Source organism: Stigmatopora nigra, chromosome 20 (genome assembly GCF_051989575.1).
Source record: "Stigmatopora nigra isolate UIUO_SnigA chromosome 20, RoL_Snig_1.1, whole genome shotgun sequence".
In the NCBI taxonomy this organism is placed as follows: domain Eukaryota; kingdom Metazoa; phylum Chordata; class Actinopteri; order Syngnathiformes; family Syngnathidae; genus Stigmatopora; species Stigmatopora nigra.
Window position 1 is genome coordinate 4,402,337 of NC_135527.1, and position 24,879 is coordinate 4,427,215.

The following is a 24,879-nucleotide window of genomic DNA, read 5'->3' on the forward strand; positions in this document are numbered from 1 at the left end:
CTTGGGAAACAGAAACTGGAAGCAACAAAAACACAGTAGAACACACCAGAAGCAACTTATCACTTCCATACCATAACCAGATGCAAGCTTGGGATCAGGGGCATGGCACCGGAAAAGACAGATTTACAACACACTAGTCAGATGGAATGTTACCCAACGATTTTCCAGTCCTATTTATTTGAGATAGGTAAAATTTTGGTGGGCTACTGATTTGTCAAATTATTATTATTATTTTTATTTTGTTTTTCGCTGGCATCTTGCTCTGCCATTAACAGCCAATTGTTAGATACTACCGTAATACCTGTAGTCATCCTAAACCAATCGTCCACCGATGGGTCACCATGGATTATACGGACGAGAGGACCACACACAGGGTCAGGAAGCCAGTGGTGTCTCATTTGTTGGAGATTGCGGTGTCATTGGAGCCACATCCGTCTGATTGGGGATCGCCCAACAGGAGTATGACATATGCATGTGGAGCGCTTCTTCACAAAATAACAAGAGAACAATTAGAAGCAAAAACATCCTGTACCCTACCTCCCTCTCTTGGACTGGGATAAGACCAATCCGGACCAGGAAACATGTCCAGGGACTACGTGTCATGTTAAGACAGGGGTGTCAAACTCCCTTTGGTCTGCGGGCCGAATACAGCTCAATTTGAGATCAAGCGGGCAGGACCAGTAAACTCATTGCAAAATTACATAGAACTAACAACAAGCCCACTTTTTTCCTTTGTATTAGTCACTAATACTAATAAGTAGTGCAAAGAATGAGTACATTATCAAAATGTTTATTAAAATAATTTTCCTTTTACATTATGAACAAGAGAATAACATAAGAACATAAATAAATGTCAATTCATGTTGTCTGCACATACTAAAACACTGCGCCCCTAGCAGATAATACAAGAACTACAGATTTTAAAGAATTTTTTTTTTTAATACAATGCAGCTTTCTTCCCCGGGCCGTACTAAACCACCAGACGGGCCGGATCCAGCCCGCGGGCCGAATGTTTGACACCACTGTGTTAAGGCAGTGTTCTCGTTACCTCTGCGTCCTGCGTCTGATACGCACAGCTTTTCTTCCAGACGCACAATTTCAAGTAATGTGCTTTTTTCGGACGCAAAGAAATTTTTATCAAACAAAAAACCAAAACACATATATATCCGATAGCAAACAAATTTATTCCACATAATCTTTGCGAAATAATTCTCGCGTGAACGAGACTAGCAGACACTAGCAGACGAAGTAGAGGAAGCGATCGCAAGAGTTTCATAATAGTGTAAGAAAGATAAAAAATGTTTCAGAAAAAGCAAAACAGTCTGGATAGTTATTTCGCAGTTAAAAATACAACTAGTAAGAAAAGAACTGCAGAAGATACGATCGATGATCATGAAGCAAAACGGGGTAAGCAAGGAAAAATACGCACATTTCAAAAGACTTGGTTGCAGCTGTTCGCGTGGTTACGATATGACGAGGAAAATAATTTCATGTACTGTGCTGTTTGTACGGATAACAAGCAGGTAAATGGATTGATTGCGGCAGCTAAATGCACGAATTTTCAAAAATGCACCCTGGATAGACACATAGTTTTGCCCGGACACAAGTTGGCACTGGAAATTCCCACATTGCGAAATAACAAGAAAAAAATCGAACAAAAGGCATCAGCAACAAAAGACAAAGTAGTTACAGCTTTATTGAAAGTTGTACATCGGATGTCCATGGAAGATATACCGTTCAGCGAGTTTAGCAGCATAATAAACCTGATGCATGAGCTTGGTGTCGCTGACTTGGATATTTTGAAAAAACACAAAATTAATTACGAATCTTACTTTACGTTGTGAGAGGTTTTTCTGTGCAGAACAGAATCCTCACAAAGAAAAGAAACAGGCTGCAAGTGGAAACTCAGCACAAACTGATGGTAGTGCAGCTGGCTAAAAGTGTGAACCATCAAAAGGCCCTGGAAAAGTGGAAAGGCTGCAAAGAGAGGAGGATCTACGAGCTGAAAGACTAGTACAATGATAAATAAACCCTAACCCTAAACCATATAATAAATAAATTAAATCTGAATGTTTATATATCGTTGTTTATGTTTTATTTGCATCCGTAGTATGTTGGGACTCGTGACAAGTTTCCTGGGACGCACAGTTTTCAGACAAGCGAATCCCTGGGACTCGCAGTGTGCCAATTGTAAAATTATCACTGTTAAGGTGTATGTGACCTGTCCCCAGGAGAATCAAATGCCACCTTTGGGGGATCACATGCAGCTGCAGCAGCCTCCTGTACCTGTGAAGAAATACTAGATACAAGAGAATGCAGTTGAGACAAATATGCTGAATGTGAGAGATCTGGTAATGGAACCCCTTCAGTAAAGCCAATGGGAGAGCTTGGAGCCAAAATAATGACTACTGCCGAGTCCTCCCTAGCACATGGTACGCTTCCGGCCAATCTACATTGACCAGAAGGTATCATTTTCCTGTTTACATGTATCATGTCCATGAAGTCAATGGTGATCTCATCTCAGCCCCTGGCCATAGGGCTGTATGAAAATCACCAGGTCTTAGTTTAAGGGTCAGTTTGGCATTGTCAGCACATCAAGATACAAGGGTTTGTCAAAATTCAGGTTTGCCAGGGCAGCCGCCGGGGCCAGTTCTTGGACCAGAGACACATAGGCTGCATCGGTTTCCTCTTTTCCAATCATGAAGATTGCTTATTGACCTCCAGACAGATTTCAGAAGTAGTTAGCGCAATACAAAGGTCATCCACATACTGTAAAAGAACAGTACCTTCAAGTCCTCTGTCTGGTGGTGATCAGTCAATTCCCTGCCATGTTCTCGAGTCAAGATTATTTCTTCCAAAATGGCGTGCATTTTGGAATAAGTCAGTCCTGGGATGTCAGTGGTCTGTCACTCAATGACTTTAAGAAGTTTTAATTTTTTTATTATTATTTTTTTAACATTGGACCTAGTTAGTGAGCTACATGACCATGAGAAAGAGCCAAAGAAATGTGTGGGTCAGCTTTATCTGACATTTTGTACCACACTTTTTGTGATTTATCCAAATCAACATATGACGCTACACCTTCCAGACCCACAACAATTTTGGTGGATTTCAACTACCAGAGTGTTCCAAGAACCTTCTGAAAACGGTCAGGATAGATTAAGTCATCGTCTGTCATGAAATAACGTACAATGAAAATCATCCATGGGTGAATGGTAAGGTCAGAGTGAGTCAATGAATGATTTCTACAGGTAATAAACAGACAACAGTCCCCCAGTGGCCGGAGTTTCAGGGTCAATAGATTCTTTCTACCTCCGAATCTTGTTGCAAAGGACACATCAACCATTGTCCACGTGTTCGTACTGGTTGTGAACACGGAATCTTTGCGTCATTTGGTAAAGTCACTGTGAGGCCATCCGGCCCACGTTGGATGGTAGCTCCAATAGATATTGTGAAGTGTGAATGTATTTTATGCTTATTATTATTATGTCTTTTGGTTTATATAGTGTAGTCACTAGAATATAATTTTGCATGACCTAGTGGAAACTTCCATCATGATACCTTTTAGTTAGGGAGGTGTCATCTATCACGACACCCCCATTTCTTTGTTCACCTCTTCCCGCCTAAAGTTTGTACCTAGGTCGCATGACCCTTTGTTAATAAAACTAGCTTGACTGTTGGGAGTAGTCAGGGATTCGGCCACCAGAGAAACCGCGCCCGCGACCACCGTACCCACCATAGAACTGACTATCATCTCGGGCCTCATCATAACCCTGGAACATCTGAGCAGATTGCCCGTCTTGTTAAGTGTAATTTAGAAAGTTGGAGTTTTAACAGGGCAGAGGTCAAATTGTGTTTTGTTTTTTTCTTTGACCTTTTTCTTCATCATACATCTTACAATGGTGAGTCAGGTTATGTTTAAATCTAGGTTCGTCACCTGTCAACAAGTCTGGGTCCTTCTTCAATTCCTTTTACACAGGTTCCGGAAGACCCTCTGACAACAGCTGTTCTGAACAATATTTCACTCTCAAATATGCCAGATGGATGGAAGCCGGTGCTTTCAATCCAGTTTTTAACACATTGTTCATAGTGCACCGGACCTCCAGTTCCATCGGTGTGTGGAAACAATCATGAGGTCTTGGGAAGGCATTTTAAATTGCCTTAAATAAGGCGTCTGACACCTGGGTCAATGGAATTTCATGAGGATGTCTAGTAGCTCCTGCCTCTTCTTCTATCATTCATAGCTGATGTTAATTGCAGGAAGCTGTCATGGCCTGTCTCAGGTCACCAAGCGCACAATTCTGTCCACTCATTGAGGCCAAGAATTTCATGAGCCATGGACTTCCTCCACTAGCCAGAGGAGGGAGTTGTTCAGTCAATGCCGCCAGATCTCTATGAACAAGAGGGTCATATGTATCGCTTTTTTGTCAAATTGTGTTGTGTTTTGTTGTCATTCATTTGAAAAAGAAAAAAAAACTTGAGAACATCTAGTTGAAAGTTTCCCATCGAGGGAGTCGAACCCAGGCTACCTAGGTGAACACCAGGAATCCTGAGCACCAGACCATATGGGATATTTCATTGGGAAGCCAATCCAGATCATATAGAAGCATGAAGCTAGGATGATAGACTCAATAAATGACCACATCATTAGCAACAGAGATCTACTTGGCTAGAACCGAGAAAGGCTTATGGCAAACAATTGGAATTTGTTTCCGGAAAGTATAGCGGTCTGATGTAAGAAAGTTTCCAACTGGGAGTTAAACCGGGGGCACCCAGGTGAAAACCGGGAATCCTGACCACTAGACCAAAAGGGATATTTTATAGAAACCTGATCCAAATCAAGTAGAAGTATGAAGCTTTAATGATAGACTCATTACATTAACACATCATTAGAAACAGACATCTACTGGGTTAGAAGTGGGAAAGGCTTGTGGAAAACAATAGGGATTTGTTTCTGAAAATTATGAAACTTCTCACTCCATCCACACAGTTTGAAGTTTCCCATACCGGGAGTCGAACCCAGGCCACCTGGGTGAAAACCAGGAATCCTGACCGCTAGACCATATGGGACACATCATGCAAAGCTGATCCAGATCAAGTAGAAGCATGCAGTTTGGATGATAGACTCATGAAATTACATTGGGACCTCGCTACTTCGCAGTTCCACCATGGCGGCTTCAGAGCTTTGCGTTTTTTTTTAATGAAAAAATAAATAATGAAAAACATTAAATTAAAATTAGAAATTACATTATTTTACAAAATTTGAAAATAAATATTCAATTAGAATTAATAATTGCATCATTTTACAAATTTTTAAAACACAAAGAATGCACGTATGCGCAAAACATCACGGGCATAAACACAAGCTGATTGGCCAGCTGAATACTCGCTGAACCACTTGACTCCCCATTGGCCCATTCAATATAGTAACCCAAGCTTCTGCCGATGCCCATTCACAGTCCACGATTATCTCGTGCTATACAGTACGCTTCTCGCCAAGTTAAGTGTAAAAGTTTTGTGAAGCCCTTAGTGATGCCTCCCAAACGCTCTTTGTCCCTTGGTGCATCTAGTGAACCGAAGAAAAAGTGAAAGTCCAAGAGAGTTCAGCAATCGCATTGATGGCGTCATGGCTGTTTAGAGGCGCATCTTCATCGACCAAAAAAAAACAACGTTCACAGCTACCAATAACGATGTTTCTTACGCGCAAAAAAACAGCAGAAGATCCTCTTGCATCCCTTACGCCACCTCCTATAGCCACTAGGCCACCTCCTATAGCCACTACGCCACCTCCTGCATCCATTACAACACCACCTGCTGCCACTATGCCGCCTCCTGCATCGTCTGCGGCGTCATCCGAGGAGCAGTAAAGCTCTTCATGCCCCTGTGCAGTCATTCATCGTTATTACATCATCGTACTGCACAGATCTTTTCATCAACTACGCTTAGAAGAACTTATTGTAAGAGGTAAGTTAAATGTTGCTTGATTGTTTAACACAAATCTCTCTCTCTCTCTCTCTCTCTACACCCATTTTCTATATGGTATGGTACAATTTTATTCATGTGCGGGTATTACTGTAATCTTAAACCCCCAGAAAGAAATTATAAATGTTAATTTGTTGCGCAAAACGACAAGCTAATTGTGTTAGCTAATCGTAGTGTTTGCTTGTTTTTGAAAGCTGAATAACGATAATTGGTTGTTCGAAAGTAAATAGTTCAGTAGAACAGCGTTCTAGACCCTCAATGTTATTGTAAACAGACAACATATTTTAGTTTTGATTGTTATAACATGAATTTCACTCTCTCTACCCGTATTCTTTATGGTGTACTGTAAACAGAGGGGGTATACTGTATACCTGTATACGTTTTTTTAAGCATTTTTTGAAGGGGCGTCGCTACTTCGCGGATATTCAGTTTTTGCGGGTGGTCTCGGTCCCCAATAACCGCGATAACCGAGACTTCACTGTATATATGATCAATACTGTTTGCTGATGTTACAATGTCATTTGTTTTTGTGTGTGTTTGCAGTCAAGAAGGCGAGGCCAAGTATGACCAGGGAGTGGTTGGCCTTTAAGGGTCATATGGTCCTGTTGTTAACTGCATGTGTCTTCACCCACAGAGAGAGGGTTCAAGTCCCCGGGTTAAGTTTTATTGATGTTTAGTTATTTTAGGTTGAGCACTTAGATTTAAAAAATAAGTTGAAGTCCCAAGCAGGCTTTTGTTATTTGTTTTGATGAATTTAATGTTTATTTGGGCCAAATGTGCATATGGCTTTTAAGGAGTAGAGTTGGATATTGCCTTTTTAGAAAATCCTTCATCATGCCTAAGAGTAAACAGGTTGACCCTTTCTGGAGAAAATATTTGAAATATGATTAATGTTAGTGAAATGTTCATTAGTTGTTTGTGATACATCTCATTTGAATATTACTCTATTAGTTTTAGGATTTTTTTTAGGTGATAAAATAACTCATTAAATAGCAATTCATTTACATTCCTTTTTGGTCCAGGCTTGCTTTTATTATGATATATTAGTTTTCTCAATGGTCTTGTATTCTTAACTCAAAGTACTAAAGTACATAGAATGAAGGACACAATAGTATTAGTTCTAACCATTTCTATTCCTAAGTAGTCATTTACAATATATTTTCAAAAAGTGGGGGCTTATGTTTCTTATCAGCAATCATTGGCATGTTCAAAAAATGAAGTCAAATTTGTATAAGTGTCAATTAGGAAACTCACCTTTCACATTTGTAATTAATTGTGTTGAAAAGAGTTGAAACTAAATGAAAGTAAATGTTAAGTCTTCCAATAGATACAACAGATGGAATTGTGAATGTCATTTCATGTAAAAATGCATGTGCAAGTGTGTTAACAATAAAATGATTCTGACCAGTACTAATATCGAGGATTTATGACTTGGAACAGCAATATGTCTTGTAATCTATTTGTATTTTATATAATGGTGAATCTCTATACTAATAAAGATTATATGTGATTCAAATTTGGTGTGCTTTGTATCATGTCATGTTAACTAAATAAATATCTCTAGGCATGTACTTAGTCACGTAAAGGGTGGATGTTAAAGATATTTTATATTATTGTGGTGTCACATAGTTGTCTTAAGAGGGGTGTTTAATAATAACTTATTTAAATGTCTATACCTGAGACAATCGGTTAGTATTCACAACAAAACTATGATATGTAATTCTCTGTTCTTAAGAAATAAGTATTCTAATAAGTGTGTATCAAGCATGTCACATGGCTGACTACCTGGACTATCTAAGGATGGAATTATTCTATGAAAGGCTGGATCTATTTAGTATAGTGAAGCTCAGCCTCTCGGTAAGTGATTAGTTTGTTAGTTCTAATGGGTATGTATCATAGTACAGACACTTCCCTATTTACGAACATTCAACTTACGAACAAACTGTACATATGAACATGTCTGCAAATTGGGTTTTTGTGGAAAAATGTTCACAAGTTCGATTTTGTATTGCGTGCCATTTTCCGAGTAGTGTTTCTTCCCACCGCTAATACTGACGCCTGGCGCTGTGAGAGCCTCCTTCTCTGCAGTGCGTGACGTATCTCCAGTGCGCAAAGAACCTTTTTCATTTTTATCATTAAATATCTCGTGCATCCATTATTCAATATGGTTGGTGAAAAGCGAAAGGCTTCTAGTAAGGGAGGTGCAAGGAAGAGGCAAGCCATTTCATTTAAAACGAAAGTGGCAATAATAAAGAAGCTTGATGTGTGCGAGAAAGTGGTGAGCGTTGCACGGGAATAGAACTTGCATCGTTCGACCGTCAGTACCATTTATAAACAGAAAGATCAAGCAGCAGGACCTAAATATTGAACGTTGCAAAAAGGTTTCAAATCAATTGAATGATGCCATATAGTGCTAGCGCATAATTTATGATGGAACAAAAAGAAAACTGCAATCGTCATTAGATAGCTTCTTTTGGCCAGTTTGTAGTAAATCTCTCTCTCTCTCTCCAATGTATGTATGTATACATTACTGTATGTATTCTCTCCATTTTATTAAATGTTTCTTTGAGTACAAACCAATGCCGGTTACTTATAAAAGCCTTAAACATACAAATGCACTTATATAAACCTTCAATATACATATTAAGGCCTTAAACATAAATTATAATACAAATTATAGCACTGAATCAACTTCAATTTGAACAATTTCAACGTATGAACACTTTCAACTTATGAACAAGCGATCGGAACCTAACTTGTTCGTAAGTAGGGGAGCAGTACAGTAATACCTTGACATACAAGTGTTCCAACATATGGGACAAATTTCAGATATGAGCCTACCAGATGGTTTCCAAATGAGTCAGTAGTAAATTAGAACAAATTTGATGTTTTGTTTTTTAGGATGGAAATGGCTTAATTTATATTTTGTGCATTTCTATTGGAAGAATTGACTTGAGATACGAGTCAATTGACATACTATCCCGCAATGAACTAGTATCTTAAGGAAATACTGTATTTGAAGTGTGGATTGTTATTACACATTAAAAAGTGTCAACATGATTTTCAGAATGCAAAATATAATTATACTTTGATTACAATGATCTTTCATACAGAAGTTTGATAAAGCAAGCAAAGCCGTCCTTGGCTATTGCTTGTCACAACACATTTGCATCTTTTAGGTCTATCCTTACGACTAAATCTCTGGCAAGAAGCTGAGCAGGAAAGGGGTTTCTGACCGTTGTGAGCAATTGTGTTTTTAAGATATTGCTGCCACAAATTGAGCAAAATGGTGCTTTTCTCCTGTGTGGGTTGTTGAGTTTTCTTTTTAGGTTCCCAAATGTGAAAATGTTGGAACATTAACTGCGCCTGGAAAATGTTTTTGAATTGTGTAGCTTTTTAATTGGGCTGTTGTAGCGCATCTGTGGTCACAGACTGAGCAGGAAAACATTGTTCTCCAGTGTGGGTTAATAAGTGTTCTTCTAAGCTTCTCTTTCGGGAAAATGTCCGACTACAAACTGAGCAGGAAAATGGCTTTTTACCTGTGTGTACTTATGTGCCTTTTTAAGTTTTGGTGTTGAGAAAATGATTTACCACAAACTGAACACGAAAATGGTTTTTCACCAGTGTGTGTTCTTGCATGCCTATTTAAGTGTCCCATCCGTGTGAACCTTTGACCACAAACTGAACATGAAAATGGTTTTTCACCTGTGTGGGTTTTTGTGTGGGTTTTTAAGTTTTCTTTTTTAGAAAAAGCTTTACTGCAAACTGAACACGAAAATAGGTTTTCACCAGGGTGGGTTATTACGTGCCTTTTTAAGCTTCTCTTCTCTGTGAATCCTTGACCACAAACTGAACATGAAAATGTTTTTTCACCAGGTTGGGTTGTTGTGTGTCTTTTTAAGCTTCCCTTGTCTGTGAATCCTTGACCACAAACTGAACATGAAAATGGTTTTTCACTTGTGTGGGTTCTTGTGTGCCTTTTTAAGTTTTCTTTTGTAGAAAAGGCTTTACTGCAAACTGAACGCGAAAATGGTTTTTCACCAGTGTGGGTTCTTGTGTGTCTTTCAAATTGATCCTTCCGTACAAATGTCTGACCACAAACAACATGAAAATGATTTTTCATCAGTGTGTGATCTTGCATGAATATTTAAGCTTCCCTTCTGTGTGAATCGTTGACCACAAACTGAACACGAAAATGGTTTTTCACCAGTGTGGATTATTACGTGTTTTTTTAAGCTTCCCTTCTCTTTGAATCTTTGACCACAAACGGAACACGAAAATGGTTTTTCACCAGTGTGGGTTCTTGCATGACTAATTAAGCTTCTGTTCTCTGTGAATCTTTGACCACAAACTGAACATGAAAATGGTTTTTCACCAGTATGTGTCCTTGCATGGCTAATTAAGTTTCCCTTCTTTGTGAATCCTTGACCACAAACTGAACACGAAAAGGGTTTTTCACCTGTGTGTATTCTTGCATGGCTAGTTAAGCTTGCCTTCACTGTGAATCTTTGACCACAAACTGAACATAAAAATGGTTTTTCACCAGTGTGGGTTCTTGTGTGTCTTTCTAATTTATCCTTCCGTGCAAATGTCTGACCACAAACAGAACACGAAAATGTTTTTTCACCAGTGTGTGATCTTACATGAAAATTTAAGCTTCCCTTCTGTGTGAATCGTTGACCACAAACTGAACACGAAAATGGTTTTTCACCTGTGTGGGTTACTACGTGTCTTTTTAAGCTTCCCTTCGCTGTGAATCTTTGACCACAAACTGAACATGAAAATGGTTTGTCACCTGTGTGTGTTCCTGCATGACTATTTAAGTGTCCCACCTGTGTGAATCTTTGACCACAAACTGAGCATGAAAATGGTTTTTCACCCGTGTGGGTTCTTGTGTGTACTTTCAAAGAGGACTTTTTCCCAAAGATTTTCCCACACTGAAAGCATTTGCAGAGTTTGTCACCGGTGGGATTTTTCATATCTTCATCATCATCATCATCATCATCATCATCATCATCATCATCAAGCAACTTGTTGCCATCTGATAAAGGAGAAATTACATTTTCTGCTCGCCATCCTTCTGTTAAACTGCCGTTCAGAAGCTCCACCCCTCTATTGGCCACGCCCAGATCATCTTCACTCTTGAAAGTCTCACCAGTTGAACATTTGACACATTCGTTTTTGATTGGAGGTTCCTCTTCTCTTTCGCACTGTTGAGGAAACTCTGGCCTTTCCTCTTTAATTTGGGGCCATGCTGAGGCGTTTGCAGAATCTGCCCCTTCGCTGGCCACACCCAGATAATCCCTTTTCACGGATTCACCTGGTGACCAGGTGAAATGATCTACCTCCTTTTTGATTGGAAGTTCCTCTTCTCCAATTTGTTTTTGTGGGAACCCTTGCTCCTCCTCTTTAATTAGGGGCCATGTTTTGGTGTTTGCAGGCTCCGCCCCTCCACTGGCAACATCATCATTGTCCGAAAGCAGGTCGTTGCCATCTGATGAAGGAGCAATGAAATGTTCTGCTCGACATCCTTCTGTTGAGCTTCCGCTCAGAAGCTCCTTCCCTCTGTTGGCCACACCCATATCATCTTCACTCTTGAAAGGCTCACCAGTTGACCATTTGACACATTCCTTGTTTTTGATTGTTGTTTGCTCTTCTCTTTTGCACTGCTGAGGGAACTCTGGCTCCTCCTCTTTAATTCGGGGCCAAGTTGATGTGTTTGCAGGCTCCGCCCCTCCGCTGGCCACGCCCAGCACATCTTCCTTCTTCAGTAACTCACCAAGTGACCAGGTGAAATCATCTTTCCTCCTTTTAATTGGAAGTTGCTCATCTCCCATTTGTTGTTGAGAGAACTGTAGCTTTTCCTCTTTGATTTGGGGGAGCTCAACTTCCCCTTCAAGGTCAACAGACTCCTGCCCATCAGCACTAAGGTCATTTCTAAAACCTGCAAAGACACAAAAATAATTGATTATCCATTTTCTAATTATAAAATGACTGAATTTCTTGTTCCCAGAAATGAAACCAAACAGAAGAGGGCGCCATACATTTTGTCTCAATGCAGTACTTACTACTGCATTATTCTCTTCATCAGCAACACGAGTTGAAAACTGTTTATAGGTGCATTTTTCCAAGTAAGGGACTATTGGTCATTCAAGTTTCTTCACTGGTGATGTATCTCCTTAGAATTAGTCAAATCTTTTTTGGAGCCCTTTCATTGTAAACATTCTCTTTTATGTTTTAGATCTTAATTTAATAAAAATGCTTTCACCAGAGGGGAGACATTAAAAAAGCATTAACTTTTATTAAGTAGCAGGTCTGTTATTATTTGGAGGATTAATGAGATTGAAATAGAGGTAAAGTCTGATTGGACACTTAATTTCCCTTAGGTATGAGTGTGAGCGTGAATGGTTGTTTTTCTCCTCATGCTCTGCGATTGGCTGGCCACCGATTCAAGGTGTTCCTCACCTCTGGCCTTAAGGCAGCCGGGATAGGCTCAAGCACCCCATAACAAGATTATGCATATCAGAAAATGAATGAAAGGATCAAAAACAGTGGGAGAAGACCAACGTAGCCTCGGCAGCAAACCTCGACTGGGTAGATGGTGCATTTCCAGACAATTTTCTGGCACTTGGCTGCCAGATTCAAGTATTCAGCCTCCTTGGGGTCGAAGGTGGTCTTGATCCCCTCCTCTGATGGTACTGGTAGTTCTATGAGGTGAAGCGCTCTTGCCTCAATACCTTAATGTCTGTGCGGAGTAATGTAGTGATGATCTCTGATGATCGTTAATATTCTATTTATTTATAAGCTGCATTTGAATTTTAGCATTAAATGTAGAACTACTTTCGCAGGCCGCACCACGGAGTGGTAATGGGCCAGGCTTGGCCTTCGGGCCAAGATGGCGCCTTTCACACCGGCTGCCGGTGGAGGTAGCTCTGCCCACTCATGTCTTTCAGGTTTTATAGCCCTTCTATCTTTTTAATGAAATTTTAATATTTCTTAATACATTCCTTTTTACTTTACTTTGTACTCAAGTCTTTAATGTTTTTACAACTTTCCTTGTTATGTTAGCGTGGCTTCTTTCTGCTACTTTTTTTTGGAACCATTCAGCCATGCCTTCGCTCTCATACACATGGGACTAGCTGTTACAATGCGCAGCAGAGGGAGCAACTTCTCAATACCGGTGGATATTCGGCGCAGGACAAAAGTGCCGGGAGAAGAAGCAACACCTCTGACCAATCATTCCATCATGGGCCTCATAATTACCAGCCCAGAAACAGAGTCGAGGAGTTCTACTCTCCTACAGTTGTCTTCAGCTCCAGACTACTGAGGAACAGTGGGGATAAGCTTGGAAGAGTGACTCTGCATATTCTCTATCTCGTTCACAGTCTGCAGAAGTTCCCCATCTTGTGGAAGACCTCCTGTGTGTGGTTCCAATTTTTAACACATCTTTGAGTCTGGATCCGTTTTTGCTACCGCAACCAAGATGGCGCTGTTCAAGTGGCAGCCTATGGCGGTAGCTCCTCTTGCGCGTTTTGTGTTTTTGCTGCTTTTCTGTCTTAATGATTTAATTTGATGATTCTTAATGATCCCATTTACTTTGCTTTGAACTATCTGCAAAACGCACCCGTAAAGGAACACATTTAAATTAACTTGGATTAATATATACATACACACTCAAACAAATGTTTAATGTAACTTTACACAAAAGCTCGTAGATATCTGTTACACAAAAGAGATGCGGCAAAAAAAGACGCTACAGTGGTAAACAGCCACTCATGTCATGGCCACCTGGCTTGGTCGCATCTCGAAATTTTGATCATATCGCAGGCAAATTATTTGATCAAAACTTTCATCGTAAGTGGAGGTACCACTGTACAAGAATAGTTCATGTTCAGAACAATAAGTCATGGTGGGCAGCAATGTTTAATGTGAATAAAATTTTACTTTAAAGTTACAGAACAGTAACCTAAAGGAAGGAAGATGTCACAGATTAAAGTAATGAATATAGAGCAGTTGCCGACATCTAGTGATTCATCATTGTAGCACTTCTAAGTTCTACCCATAATGCTATGTGCTGTCGTGCTTCGATCCATTCAATAAAGTCACGATCTAAAACATTGCCCACCCTGTTAAATATTTCATTATGAAATATCAATTGTGTAACATAAAGTATATATTGGTCTATTATGCAATAATGATCGTCAAAAGTGAACGTACCTTCGAGTTTGTGAAGAACAACTTTAACTTGCATCATTTTGCAAACAATAGAATGTTGATGACATGAGAGATCCTCTTTCACGCCATAAAGTTCCATCTGAAACTTTTTGGCAAAGGGTGTCGTTCTCACGGGCATTTTTCACACTTTTTTGTGTTCGCTTGACGACGTACTGATGCAGACGACGTGTTCCTTTGTTAGCTGCCAGCTAGGCTAAAGTACGACTCCCAAAACGGATTGAAGAAAAACGGACTGGCCTCCGATTCCACAAACTATTTAATTTTGAGCATGTTGTCGAGGTTTAGTTTCATTTAAGTTCCATCAAATTGAGGAGAAACAAGAGGCGCACAAACAAAAAGTTAAAATCCTAGCCATGCAGAAAAATGAACACCCCACCCCTTCTTGCTCTTTAGGTATTACGGTTGTAGGCAGCCAACGTACACTGTAGCATTATCGCCCTCTACTGTCTCAGTACCTCATGCCAGGTTCTCAATTCAGATATTAAACAGAGGGGGCGATAATGTTAAATTTGGTCTCCTAATGCCACAGCGTGAAGAGAGCAGCTCGAAGTCCAGTTCGAATCTAGCTAGCCGTGACACTAAATCGAAAAGCTACATTTTGAGAAAAAGTTAGGTAATTTTAAGAACATTTGCTTTAAATGATACATTGTGTTTTATCTTATTGCAAGTAACAAATAACATGCTTCAATATTTAAATAGAAGGGTGTTTAAGGTTCATTTACAATTAATGCATGCACAACATGCAGTCCCAAGGGAAGTGTGGCCGAGCGGTCTATGGCGCTGGCTTTAGACGCAATCTCTCAGAAGCCCTGGGTTCAAATCCCACCACTGCCAATAATTAATTATGCCCTACATCAGGGGTGGCCAACCCGCGGCTCGCGAGCCGCATGCGGCTCTTACGTCCATATCAAAGTTTGTATTTGTGTTTTATTTTTATTTGCGTGTGCGCTTCGCTTTAGTTCAATATGGTATTTTCGTCCAATGCGCATGTGCTCGGGATGAAAATACCTCAAAGTTTCCCAGTAGGAGCAAGGTCATTTAAGTAAACGTTTTTAACAGAGTGGGAGAGCTCCCGTGAACCAGAAGCGACAATGAACAGCGTCGCGCACACAAAAAGTATCCCAAAGATCTAGCGTCGGCTGAAAAAGCCACACCCCCTGCGAGGCAGACCAAGGCGAGAGTGCTCAGCCGGGAGCAGCCAATAGGAGAGTTAGGCGTACACCACGTGGTGGGCGCGCTACTTAAAAGCCATTCATAATAAATGACAGCTCACAAGGAGCGAATGTTGCGCAAAAATAGGCTCTGATTTTATGCCAGAAATCCCACTAAGTAACATGCATAGCAAAAGAAAAACGCTATTGTAAATTATTATATTTTTGTTTGTGGACTTGGTTGAACTGAGAGTTTGTCTGTGTGAGACAGTGCACACAATGTTAATTGTTGATAATGACTGGCCTGTGCTGTTAGTGCTGTAGGAGTCAATTTATGTCATTACTATGCTGGTGTGTGACATTTACAATAAATCTGGCTGAGCAAAGGTATGTGTATGATGTGGCTCTTTGCGGTAACACAGTAAAAAATGTGGCTCTTTGCGGTAACACAGTAAAAAAATGTGGCTCTTTGCGGTACCACAGTAAAAAATGTGGCTCTTGGTCTCTGACTGGTTGGCCACCCCTGCCCTACATGGTTCTTTTGTGCTTATGGCTCTTCACTAACCTGGAAGACAAAATATGAAACCATGGGTGAGAGAGCTGAGTCCCAAACTCACTAATATGAGTATTGTGTTTGCACACCACCGTGCCACTGACGGTGCCTCAAGCTTTGCGTTAATCATTATGAATTTTTTACGAGACCCAGTTTTGCATATCAAAAGTGTAACAATGTTAAAGAATTCAGATATTTTTGTGTTTTAAAAGTAGGAATATTAAATTAAATGCACACATTTTCACCTGTGTGGCTTAGTGTCATGAGTGGTTAGTGTGTTGGCTTCACAGCTCTGGGGTTTTGGGTTCAAAGCCAGGTCATGTCCATCTTAGTGGAGTTTGCATGTTCTCCCTGTGCCTGCGTGGGTTTCCTCTGGGTTACTCTGGTTACCTCCCGCATTCCCAAAACATGCATGGTAGGTTGATTGGACACTCTAAATTGCCCCTGGGTATGGGTGTGTGTATGTGTCATTGTCCGTCTCCTTGTGCCCTGTGATTAGCTGGTCACTGATTCAACATGTCCCCCACTTCTGGCCTGGAGACAGCTAGGATTGGCTCTAGTATGCAGGGGTTTCATAAGCCTAGAGAGGATAAAGTGGTTCAGAAATGAGATGAGAGATGATAGACATTTTCAGGTATTTTTACTTTTAAATTCTGGATCTAAAGAATACTACAATTTAAGAATATAAATTGTTTATGACTCTTTGTCAAAAAGTCTGATGTGTTAGTTTCAACCCCACCAACATTTTGCTTGTAACATTCTGCTGAAAGAGATGCCTCCCTAAACAGCCGAGGAGTTACAATGCATTGATTTTTGGGCTGAGCAGACCACTACTGCATCGGCTTCTTGTCTTTTCTTACACAGTACTTGGGATGAAGCTGAATGTAGACTATAGGCAAAGTCAGTCCATTATGAGAATTGAAATTTGGCAATATTTCTTCCATTTCTAAAGCAATACTCGCAATAATTGGCAGTTTTTTTTTATTTTATAAGTGGAAATAACACATCAAATTTCAATTAGATTGGTAGCATGATTTAGAAAATCCCCTATTCACTCAACGTTAAATAATAGTCAATAAATTCCTATTCACCTAATGTTAAAATCTATCAATTGCATGCTAATTGGGTGAACATGAACATTTTTTAACTGTCCATCTGATCTTCATCAAATTTGGTGGGAAGTTTACCTCTTATAAAATAAATAATAACAATGGGTTAGTCTGGCTCGAGGCACCGGGCAGAGGATCACCTTCGTCGTTGTCGCCGTCGTCTTCTTCCTCGTCTAGAACGTTGTCGTCGTCACCACCCTCAGGCACCATAGCATCAAACAAAGATTTAGCCTTACTTCGGATTAAGTTTCCGTCCAGGCTGATTTGCTTCGCGCAACAATCACGGATCCAAATAACCAGTGCATGGAGAGCGTTTGGGAGGCATCACGAAGGGCTTCACAAAACTTTTACGCTTAACTTGGCGAGAAGCGTACTGTATAGCACGAGATAAGCGTGGACTGAGAATGGGCATCCGGAGAAGTTTGGGCTTCCGTGGTGAATGGGCCAATGGGGAGTCGAGTATATTCAGTGAGAATTTAGCTGGCCAATCAGCTTGCGTTTATGCCCGTGATGCTTCCGTGATGCTTCCGTGATGCCCGTGATGCTTTGCGCATACGTGCATTCTTTGTGTCTTAAAATTTTGTAAAATGATGTAATTACTAATTCTAATTGAATATTTTGTTTCCACATCTTGTAAAATGATGTAATTTATAATTTTAATTTAATATCTTTATTTTTTTTCACCAGAAAAAAATCCGCAAAGCTCTGCGTCCACGTTAACTGAGGCGCGAAGCAGCGGGGGAACACTGTATCTTATGAGATATGCGATGAGTTTTTTTTACATTCAGGGAGGACGGGGTTGGTTGCCACAAGGGTTGGATTTGCCTACATATTCATGGAATAGATGAGCGGAGTGTTATGGATTCAAGGGGGGTTGAGGGTTTGCTGGGCCTATCCCAGTTAGTTATGAACAGCAGCAAACCTGGGTAATTTTGAACCCTGCAATGAAAATTCACATTTCAAATAAAGAGTCATGGAATAGATAACATTTCCCAACTGGTTCTTTAACCCTGGAAAAACTTGTTTCTTTTATAATGTAGACAATGCACAAAACATACCCTAATAGCCTAAATTTCCAATCACCTGACAAGGAAATACATCAATAAATGAAACACAAACAGGATTGAAAAATACCTGCAACAAAAAACAATAACTTAAGCTCTTACAGTACAAATTAACCAATAGTCAATATGCAGTTCAGGGTGTTTTCTTTGTCACTCTGACCGGAAATAGCTCCAAATGGGAAAGCCTTGGACCTGAAATCTAAAGTTACCTGGTTTAACCTTGGACTTCAGCACTTCCTTGGCCTGTATGTAATCCTGGCCGGAGGTTTGTTCGCCGGACGTTTGGTCGCCAGACGTTTGGTCGCCCGACGTTTGCTCCCGTTGTTCCCCGGTCTTTTGGTCGCCAGTCAAATGTGACAGAGAGTAAGTACTGTTAAAAAGAGCTCTCAACACGAGTTTAATATATAAATATCTAACCGTTGATTCGTGAGAGAAAGGTTAATATCTAAGTACTGTTGAAACTAGCTTTCAAAATTATATTCACAAGAGTGTATTATCTAAATATCTACCGTTGATTCATGAGAGAGAGTTTAATATCTAAATATTTACTGCATATTCATGAGAGATATAAATATATTATATTATTATATAAAACAAACCAAAATCAACTACAACTCAATTTGTGATCAATTCACTTGTTATCAATGTGTAAATATGCAGTCTAGGTTGTTTTTTGTTCACCTACGTGAGTCAAAGTAACTCAGATGGGACAGTAATAGCCTGAAAATCTACAGCTGGGCGGCGAAGTCCGGTTCTCGAGAGCCCTTATCCGGTCTGTTTTTCATAACTCCCTCCACCAACAGACCTGAATCAAATTATCTGGATGCGTATCAAGCTTCTGGAAATCTTGCTGATGAGTTGATCGTTTGATTCAGGTGTGGTAGAGGAGGGGGGTATGGTAAACAGACTGAATAGGGACTCTTGAAGACCGGACTTTGCCACCCCCGATCTACAACCCGAATCTTGGCAGTTCATTGGACTCTGTAAACTCCACCAAAATCATTTAAAACTTTTATACAATACTGTTTCAAGTAATTTAATAGCAAAGAATGAGTTACTTTGCAGTCCTTGTTGGGTATGTTTTGCTCACAAAAGCTGAAGGAGCTCAGTTGGGAGAGTGTCAGACTGAAGATTTAAAGGCCCCCGTTTCAACCCCGGGTTTCGGCAGCAAATTTGACTTTGCAAACCCACCCTAAATCAGCAGGCAGTCAGTTTGAAGACTGTTTCCTTGTAAATCATGAGACGTTTTGCAGTCGAAGTTTTTTCTTGTCACCAACATGACCCGAATTCAGTAAATGCTCCAATTGCAATAATTGTACTAGTAAGCCATGAGTCAGTTTGGGATCCAAGTTGGTAATTGTTTTTATTAATCAGCTGAAGTAGCTCTGTTGGGAGAGCGATAGACTGAAGATCTAAAGGTCCCTGGTTCAACCCTGGGCTTCGGCAGGACAATGGACTTTGCACACCCGTCCTAAATATGCTGGCAGTCTCCTTGAAAACTGTTTCCTTATAAGCCAATAGTCATATTGCAGTTTTGACTCTTGTCACCATCATGACCCGAAATGGCTCAGATAGAGAATATTGGAGAGCATTCCCTGAATCGACCTCGGGCTTCGGCAGTCCATTAGACACTATAAACCAGACCAATATCAGTAAATGCTCCAATTACATTAGTGTACTAGCAAGCCATGAGTCAATAAGCAGGCCAAGTTGTTTGTTGATTTGATCAATCAGCTGAAGTAGCTCAGTCGGGAGAGCGTTAGACTGAAGATCTAAAGGTCCCGGCTTTAACCCCGGCTTTCGGCAACACTGTAGGCTTCGCTAACCCAGCCTAGTTCAGGAGGTAGTCAGTTTGAAAACGGTGTCCTTGTAAGACATGTGTGGTTTTGCAGTCAAGTTTGATGCTTGTCACCTCCAATTGGCTCGGATAGAAAATGTTGAAAATGTACGACAATATGAGAGTAATCACGAAGATTGTTCGGATAGCAAACCCGCTGCATCAGCATCTTCTTAAGCGTCCTTCTAGGTCTGCATTCTGGCGTAAAGGTCCAGTAAACAGTCCTTGGAACGAGGATTCGGTGACTTGTTACGTTCGCGAGGACTCCTCAGACAAATTGAAGAAGCTTTCATATAAAAATGGTTAAATACACACATACGTAATAGGATTACAGAATGCTGTCCAGCACTAAGGATAAGAATTTCTTTTCTCATATTTAGATGTACTTTTGTTTTTTTCTGGCATAGTCCATCTTGAAAATGGCTTTAAATCAAAACACCAATATATTTACTTGTGCAGCTCGCTTCAAATACAGCTTGGTAGCTCTCATAGTTAGCGCACTGAAAGTGGCAGACCACCCTTTTGCCCGCTGTAACAGGCTTGCTAGGTTTGAAGTTGAACGCCCTTTCTTAAAGTCCATTTTTTTCTGGAAAAGTCTGTCTGGAAAATAGCTTTGTGAGCAAATCTGCAACCAAATCCATTTGTTTCCCTCCGTCTGCCATTGTGGGTGGAGTTTACGATTTTATGATCTGTTGTGTTTTTTCAAAGGTTTTCTTGTGTTTGCAGTTGTTTAAATATATAGATACCATCTAATCTGTTTAGTCAATCTGATACGATTCATGTCAGAAACTGTATTGTAAAATAAGTTCAATATTAACATTTCTATATCAAAAAGGGGCCTATATTTATTGCTTGACATATGTGCAATTGTCTTTGCTATACGATTTACGATTTCTGCTGCTAAATCTCTGACGCCAAAACTTGGGGGTTATGCTTCTAAGTAGTGTGTTCATAAATTGCTTTGTTGTGATTTGGAAAAAAAAGAATCATTTTCAATGTGAAATTACCCATCACATTCAAATTACTATTGTCGCGTATATTTTCATAGGTTAAAAAGTGGATGAACTTAATACAGTTGAACTTCGGTTTTCGCAGTTAATGGGGACGGAGACCACCCGCGAAAACTGAAAATCCGCGAGGTAGCGGCGCCCCTTCCAAAATGCTTTAAAAAAGCGTATCCACGTGCACAAAAGCACCAACAAACTATATGATGTTCATTCGGGTGTTTAATTCCACATCAGATTGCAGGTGCCATGTTGATGCATACAAACAAATCAAATACAGGGTAGTAAAAAAACTGTAAAATATGGTGTCTGTTTACAATAACAATTGAGGGTCTAGAACACTGTTCTTCCAAACAATTTACTTACGAACAACCGATTATCGTTATTCAGCTTTCAAAAACAAGCAAACACTACAATTAGCTAACACAATTAGCTAACATAGTATTCCACATGGAGGATCTTCTGCTGTTTTTTTTGCGCGTAAGAAACATTGTTATTGGGAGTTGAGGACATTGTTTTTTTTTTTGGTCGATGAAGATGCGCCTATAAACAGTCATGATGTCATCAATACGATTGCTGAATTTGACGGCTCTTACCATGTATCATCAATTTCTGGGCTCTTCAATGGAGGAGATGAGACCCTCCATTGTCGACCAGATTGTCAGGCTACGCTCGCGTAGCTATTTCCTGCTCTCAACCTGTTCAATAAACTCACTTTTTCGTTAATTGTTAACATATTTCGCTTTTTCTACGGTTCACTAGATGCACCAAGGGATAAAGAGCGTTTGGGAGGCATCACTAAGGGCTTCACAAAACTTTTACACTTTACTTGGCGAGAAGCGTACTGTATACCAGAAGATAAGCGTGGACTGAGAATGGGTGTCGGGAGAAGCTTGGGCCACTGTAGTGAATGGGCCAATGGGGAGTCGAGTAGTTCAGTGAGTATTCAGATGGCCAATCAGCGTTCGTTTATGCCCGTGATGCTTTGCCCATACGTGCATTCTTTGTTTTAAAATTTTGTAAAATGATGCAATTACTAATTCTAATTGAATATTTGTTTTCAAATTTTGTAAAATAATGTAATTTCTAATTTTAAATTAATATTTTTCATTATTTATTTATTTTTACATTTAAAAAAAAAAACCTCAAAGCTCTGAAGCCGCGATGGATGAACCGCGAAGTAGCGAGATCCCAATATAATTTCATGAGTCCATCATCCAAACTGCATGCTTCTACTTGATCTGGATCAGCTTCAGAAGATATATCCCATATGGTCTAGCGGTCAGGATTCCTGGTTTTCACCCAGATGGCCCGGGTTCGACTCCCGGTATGGGAAACCTCGTGCTATGTGGATGGATTGAGAACTTTTGACTTTCTATAATTTCCAGAAACAAATCCCACAAGCCTTTCCCACTTCTAGCCGAGTAGATGTCTATTGCAAATGATGTGGTAATTGAATGAGCCTGTCATCAAAGCTTTATACTTCTTATGAAATATCCCATATGGTCTAGGGGTCAGGATTCCTAGTTTTCACCTAGCAAGGCCGGGTTCAACTCCTAGTATGGGAAACTTTGAATTAGATGTCTGGAATCAGAAATATTAGACCTCTATACCTTCCGGAAACTAACCCCAATTATTCGCCATAAGGCGAGATAGAACAACCATCTAAAACTAATGACGACTTTCAGGGTCGGCAGACTCGAAGTGAGGAGGTGAGTGAGCAGATCCGTAGTCGACTGTTAAAACTGGAGAAGGAGAACCAAAGTCTTCTCCAGACTGTCGAAGAGCTCAGAGTGGTCCATATTCACAATAGCATGCAGTCCCACAAACATACTCACTACAGTGAAAAGGATGATGACCAACAGTCACTTTTGTGTAGTGGCTGGAAGTTATTGATAAAGGAAAACATGCCATTAACACAGCCAGTGAAACAGCAGATATTTAATACCTCGCCGTCTAGAGTTTTCATGAGCATCAGTTCACAGAAGAGGATGTGGGGCAACGACTTCGCAAGACTGTTCAGAATAACCAACAAGTGGAGAGACATTTGGAATGTAATGATGTCATCTTTTGTGGGGGAGAGTGTGACATGCTAAAGTGTATAAGTTATTTATGATAGAGTGTGACATGCTGAAGTATTTAAATCTATAATTGCTTAATTATATTTCATTCCTTGCATTGTTGGTCATTTGCTTCAAATATTGCCCGTGAAAAGTGACAGCTGATTTCATCAACAATAAGTAAAAAGTATATTCTAGATTTGTATCTCTACAGAGCAGATTTTTCCGCAGTATCAAAGTAATTAAAAAAAGACAAGTAGACTCTAGACTTGGCAAATAATGTGTCGACTGTGGGGGAAGCGCTTTGTTGCGGCGGCTGCTGATTATATTGGAATGAAACATGTGGGCCGTGGGGCGGCCGATTTGTACAAGCGACTAAAATATTTTTTGGGCCCCTTCCGTGAAGACGTTACAATAATTGGCCTTGGGGGTCCTGAAGCAAAAATGGTGTTTGCTATGATATGGTTGTGCTTGCAGTATATTTTTGATAATGGGGTCTTGGCAAAATATTGTGATATAGTTGGATATCGGATGAGGAGTTAATTTAGCTTATTAATGAAAGTCCTCTCTAAAATGTGTTATATACAGGGAAAAAAGAGATGACATTTCAATTCATTTGGGACCTCGCTGGGGAGGAATAAAAGACTAAACAAAACAAAAAGATAAGAACGCTGATTTCGCAGCGAGCGTCAAGGTCACAGGTAGCGGCTAAAGCATTTCATAATAAAATATTGTTATAAACTATAAAGCCATAGATGTCCCACCCAAAACATGGCCCAAACACAAAACTTTACCTCAATCAAAAAATCAGTTTTAAACAGTGGGAAATAGTGCTTGAGGGCATTTATTATAATGTCAGCTATCACTTTGCATTCAAACACATTTTTTCTTTGATTGAATTAGTTTTGTTTATTATAGTTAGGTTATTTATGAGTTGTTCAAATGCACAACAATATTTTGATTTAGGAATTTTGTTAATGAATATTAAGACAATAATTATACAAATAGAATCACAAATGTACATCCTTTATTTTGTTGAACAATATACTTGGGATGAAAACAAATAATCCAGAATTATCAGAGAAGAGTTATTTTTTCAATGATCCACAAACTGGTTCTTTTTAATTCTGCCTGACAAAATACCACTACTTCATGTTTGGCAACTAGCACTCTGTCTTCCTTCTCGGGTTCGATTAATTTCGGATGTGGAAGATGTTGGGTGTCCAAATACAGGCTGGAGGCGATGAACATTGACTTCGAAGGTTTGATTACAGAATATTCTGGGCACAGGTTAACCACAGGCAATGCTGTCATCCACAAATGTCCTGAGACAGAAAACTTTCATTCCCCTACTTCATACAGTAAGCAATTTATTATAAACCGGCAAATAGAAGATAACGACAATGTTGCAAGTCTTCAAGGATAAGCCATTTTTTTATGAACTGGCACATAGAAGATAATGACAATGTTGCAAGTGTTCCAGGACACATCTGGCTATAGGACAGAGCTCTACTAAGGAGAAGCTTGAGACTCATGGAGTCATGACTAGAAACAGGCAAAATACACATTTCAACATGAGACCCACTTCACGACCCAGCTATTTGCAAAGCCCCTCTTTTTAGGCAATGAATAAAAATATTTGTCCCAATATCAGTGGTGTGCCGTCAGGGCCTCCAAGGCCTTCTCTGCTGGCCTAAGAAATATCTAAATCACAGTCTGATGTTAATTATATTTTGTCCACAAATAATTGTAATTTCTATTAAATAATTCCACATTGTCTGTTAGCTTCCTTTCATTTATATACTGGTTGCACTTCTTCCAGATGTGTGTTTTCATATTGAAGCATTTAACCCACGTGTCAAAGTGACGGTCCGGGGGCCAAAT

At 39.9% G+C, this 24,879-nt stretch overlaps 1 protein-coding gene and 2 non-coding genes across 4 annotated transcripts in view; 1 reads left to right on the forward strand and 2 right to left on the reverse strand.

Moving 5' to 3' along the window:
• LOC144213358 (uncharacterized) overlaps positions 1-14,603 on the reverse strand; it is a 150,885-nt gene extending 136,282 nt beyond the window's left edge. The window contains exons 1-2 of one of the 2 annotated variants that reach the window (XM_077741782.1): positions 14,200-14,603; positions 9,788-11,926 (exon numbers count right to left, since the gene is read on the reverse strand). In XM_077741782.1, the coding sequence (XP_077597908.1) occupies positions 10,047-11,926; positions 14,200-14,335 (2,016 nt within the window). In that variant the 5' untranslated portion in view covers positions 14,336-14,603 and the 3' untranslated portion in view covers positions 9,788-10,046. Of the gene's footprint in view, positions 1-9,787; positions 11,927-14,199 lie in introns of those variants that run through there. The other variant, XM_077741783.1, reaches the window with a different exon arrangement.
• On the reverse strand, positions 4,999-5,070 carry trnae-uuc (transfer RNA glutamic acid (anticodon UUC)). The gene has a single exon. It is a non-coding gene; the product is annotated as a tRNA-Glu (tRNA).
• A 7,596-nt stretch (positions 14,604-22,199) lies between the features above and the next one.
• Positions 22,200-22,271, forward strand: trnae-uuc (transfer RNA glutamic acid (anticodon UUC)). The gene has a single exon. It is a non-coding gene; the product is annotated as a tRNA-Glu (tRNA).
• The last annotated feature ends 2,608 nt before the right edge of the window (positions 22,272-24,879 follow it).